Source organism: Bidens hawaiensis, unplaced genomic scaffold, assembly GCF_021521415.1.
Source record: "Bidens hawaiensis isolate Kalapana, Puna unplaced genomic scaffold, B.hawaiensis_p1.1 tig00024828_1, whole genome shotgun sequence".
Classification (NCBI taxonomy): domain Eukaryota; kingdom Viridiplantae; phylum Streptophyta; class Magnoliopsida; order Asterales; family Asteraceae; genus Bidens; species Bidens hawaiensis.
Genome location: NW_027493935.1, coordinates 104965 through 109006, shown reverse-complemented (window position 1 = coordinate 109006; position 4042 = coordinate 104965). Strand labels below are relative to the sequence as shown.

The window sequence follows — 4042 nt, the reverse complement described above, 5'->3', positions numbered from 1 at the left end:
AAACATGTGTAGATCTACTTCATAATAAACTAAACCGATTGTTACTAATGACTAAATTTGTCGATAACTACCGATGGATCCTATGAAGTAATAAATGAAAATTATTTTTTAATAATTACGCAAAATATTATAGAGGGATCTATGTATCCTAAAAATCATTCATTTGTGGTGACGATAAATAACTAAAACCTAAACCGAATAGTAATTTGTACCAAACCGAGATCATTGAAACCACCGAAACACAAGAAAACAAACACGTAGGCTAATAACATCCATGGCCTATTTTAGATATTTAGATAAGAACCAAATAGATCATACCAAACTCAAACCTAAAATCCAAATAAACATCCATCCTTGTTCTATTCTCAAGATTATTGGTTTTGTTTTACATGTACTTTAAACAAAATCAGAAAAAACTAAAGAAACCTCGACGTCCGATCGAAACAAAATAAATTAAAAAGATGATGACAAAATAAAATAAAATAAAACAAAAGTATTAAAAACCATGTTTTGTACATACTTTATGGCCTGTTGCATGCCCATTGTTTAAATATAAAAGTAAATTCTATCCTTTTTACAAATTCCCATAATATTCTTAAAACACACCTGAAAACATCCATGTTAATTATTTGTCGATTGTATTTTGAGAAAATATTTGTAAAAGATTTTGTAAGATATATAGACTATGGTATATATTCCAAAGCAGTATAATATATACAACTCGGCTTGATAAAATATGTATTAAAAGCATGCAAAATGAAAAATAAAAAAAAATTAATCAATTTTGAGGTGGTGGCCGGAACTGATCAGAGTCCGGCCACGACGAAGTGTCGAATGGGAATTCGGGGTGATCGCCTTGATTTTGGCCGCCTGGCTGTCGAAAATCCCAATAACCCGAAGGCTGGTTCGGATAATACAGGGGATAATTAGTGGCTGATGAAGATGTAGATATACTTGATGCTTGTGAATTAAATGAGCCCATTGATGATGCATTGAACATTTGTTGTAACATATTATTATTTGGTGGTGGTTGGCGGAAATCAGCTGTGCTTTGTAGTAATTGAGAGTATTGCCAGTAGTCCCGGGCTGCGGTGGCGTCCGGGAGCTGAAACCGGTGCAGTGGCATTGGTGGTGGTTGGCGGATGGTGAACTGTGTTGCCGGTGAATGTTGGCTGGCTGCCCGGATTTGTTGTTGTGGTAATAATCGGACGTTTTCGGGGAAGTTGAGTTTTGCTCGGTTTCCCCGGAATCCGAGGGCCGCTTCGTCGTAGGCCCTTGCAGCAGCCTCGGCCGTGTCGAATGTGCCTAGCCAAACTCGGGCGGCTTTATGTGGATCGCGGATTTCGGCTGCCCATTTGCCCCATGGCCTTTGTCTTACTCCTCTGTATTTTTGGGTTCTTTCCCCTGTTTGTTCGGGTTGGTTTGGTTGGATTGGCGGGTTCGGCCCTGTTGTGGCGGCTGCGGTGGCAGCTGCCACTGTGGTGGTTGGTGGTGGTGGAACCGAAACTTCTTCTTTTACTGTTGCATGCAAATTAAATATTTAGAATGTGAATGATAATTAACAAATGCATGCACAATGTGTACACTTAATTAAACTGTTATCCAAACTTAGTAGAATCTAGTTATAAATTTTATATTCATATTTTCATCTTTTTACACATTTTTCATAAAGTAACTTTTAACACATTTAAATGAGTCAAATAAATGTATTAATGTGGTTGATGGTTTTAGAATAGAGTTTGTTGCATATCTAAAAGAAAACTTAAAGAATGTGTATTAGATGTGTTTTCAAATATACATAAAATTTAAGACCATCAAGTTTTTAAATTTTAGACCTGCTTGCGGTGCGCACATATGATGTATATATGTGTGAACCCTCGGGTGGGCAAAAGTGAAATTGCACTAATTTTGACGTTATTTTACTAATCTCGTGAAAATAACGTTAAAAGTGACGGACGGTTAATCAGGCATCATGTAGTGGCGTTGATAGCTGAAAGATAAGGATACATGCACCGATCAGCCGGTGTCCCGATGATTGAGTGCTATGTGCCTTATGTCTAAGGCTTAATGCAAAACTACTATCGAGCCGGGGGTCTCACCGGAAGCAGCCTCTCTATCCCTATGGGGTAGAGGTAAGGCTGCCTACATCTTACCCTCCTCAGACCCTACCATAGTTTTGCTATTGGTGGGATATACTGAGTACGATGATTATGAGGTTTTTAAATTTTAATGATCATATCTCAAAACTATTTCAAGACTCCAACGTGGTCGGCAACGACCACCAGGCTGACGTGATATGATGAGTTGGATGAAAGAGATGAGACACGAATAGTTTAAAGCGATGCACGTGGATGAGACAGATTATGATTGTGAGAGAAAGAGGTGGGCCATGACTTAGGCACACGTCGCAGAGGAGGGGAGGACGGATGAAAAAGATAACTAATGATGATTTTTATTAAAGAAAAAGCATTTTGTTGTTTTATTTTTAATGATGTGAAATAAGAAACTACATGTAACTAACCTTTTGAAGATGATGATTCTCCTCCACCTCTAAACTCATTAAAACCACCATAAAAACCTTGATAAAATTGCTCCGGAAATTGATTAACACTTTCTTCATGATCACGAATCCTCTTTTGCCCGGCTATCGAGCCCGAACTTGATGACGAATAAGCCGAAGAAGGCGAGTCTAACGAATGAAACCGACCACTACCGGACCCATGACCCGAAACAACATGAGTCAAGGCACTAACCATAGCAGACAACTCCCCAGACATACTATACTCGGTTGAAAACATGTCCGGTGGCGATTCTGGTGGCGGTAGTGGTGGCGATAATCCTCCGACGTCCCCTTCCACGGTGTCACGATCAAAGCTCGCATAATCGCCGGAATCCTTCGAATTCGCCACCTTTTTAAAGCACATGTAATATCCAATTTTCCTTTAATAATATTGTTATAACTATCAAACAAATGATGATTTCTTTCACTATCTTGATCAATGATTGACCAACCCTATATAAGGGTTACGTTCAAAGAACAATTAAAAGAACAAAAATGGCGATTTAAAATTAAAACACGTAAGCAGTCGCCAATGCTACAGTTTCATGGTACGACCACCACTTTTTGTAAGCAAGCAAAAACCCTTTTGAGTTTTGAGTTTCTTTACCTAACAAAAAACATAAATAATAATAATAATAATAATAATAATAATAATAATAATAATAATATTCAAGAATTTATTCCTATCACACCAAGCAAGCGTTCTTTAAATGTGTTCCAAACTGATTTCGATCGTCAACTTGAAGCGACAAATGTCGGTCATGAAAAACAATTAATGGTTTCTAGAGAGAGAAAGAGGGGGGGGGGGGTTAGAGAGAGAATGAAACAAACGATATCATCTTTGAATTGTGTTCCTTTTTAACTTTATTATGTGTGAGACGCATAAATATTTAAAAAGAAAGAAATAGTTTACCGACATCCAAAATTGGATTGATGACTTCAATGGTAGGAGTTAGGAAGGAAGGTAGATCATCTTTAAGAATACGAAACATATAATAATAATTATAACAAACATGTACATCACAAATATATTACACGTGTCATAAAACACAACCGTAAATGCACACAGATATCATATAATATATCATGTGTGTGATGTTTTATCGTAATCAATTTTTATTTTCTTTCACTTCTTTTATATATATATTTTTAAATATCAGACTTTACAAACAAAAACAAAAACAAAAAAGTGGTCACACATCAAATATATAATAATTATAATTTATAAATAATAAACAAAAAAAGAAAACTATACTTTTCCCCGTCTTTCTTGTTAAAAAAAAGGAGACAAAATGGATTTTAATAATCTCAACTTAAAGCAGTTGGCCGATAATAATCCTAACTTAGAATATAGTTGTCACTGATCCCAACTTTCACATTGTTTGTTTTCATTGGACCCCGTTAAAAAAACTTAACGTCGTTAAGTTTTTTCCGTATTTCAAATTTATGTTTTAGGGTTTTCGTTCGGAATCAGGATGTGAG

At 36.2% G+C, this 4042-nt stretch overlaps 1 protein-coding gene across 1 annotated transcript; it reads right to left on the bottom strand.

Annotated features, from left to right (window-relative positions):
* Window positions 1-348: 348 nt before the first annotated feature.
* On the bottom strand, window positions 349-3197 carry LOC143570134 (uncharacterized). Its single transcript, XM_077055869.1, has 2 exons — window positions 2522-3197; window positions 349-1518 (listed from the first exon to the last, which is right to left on the bottom strand). Exons 1-2 carry the CDS (start codon window positions 2922-2924, stop codon window positions 779-781), a joined length of 1143 nt encoding a protein of 380 aa, XP_076911984.1. The 5' UTR covers window positions 2925-3197; the 3' UTR covers window positions 349-778.
* Between the last annotated feature and the right edge of the window lie 845 nt (window positions 3198-4042).

Excerpts from the sequence above, each read along its gene's own strand:
- LOC143570134 (XM_077055869.1), bottom strand. The coding sequence starts at position 2,924 with ATGTGCTTTAAAAAGGTGGCGAATTCGAAGGATTCCGGCGATTATGCG. Across the intron at positions 1,519-2,521 it reads AGAATCATCATCTTCAAAAG|TAAAAGAAGAAGTTTCGGTT; the intron begins GTTAGTTACATG and ends TGCATGCAACAG.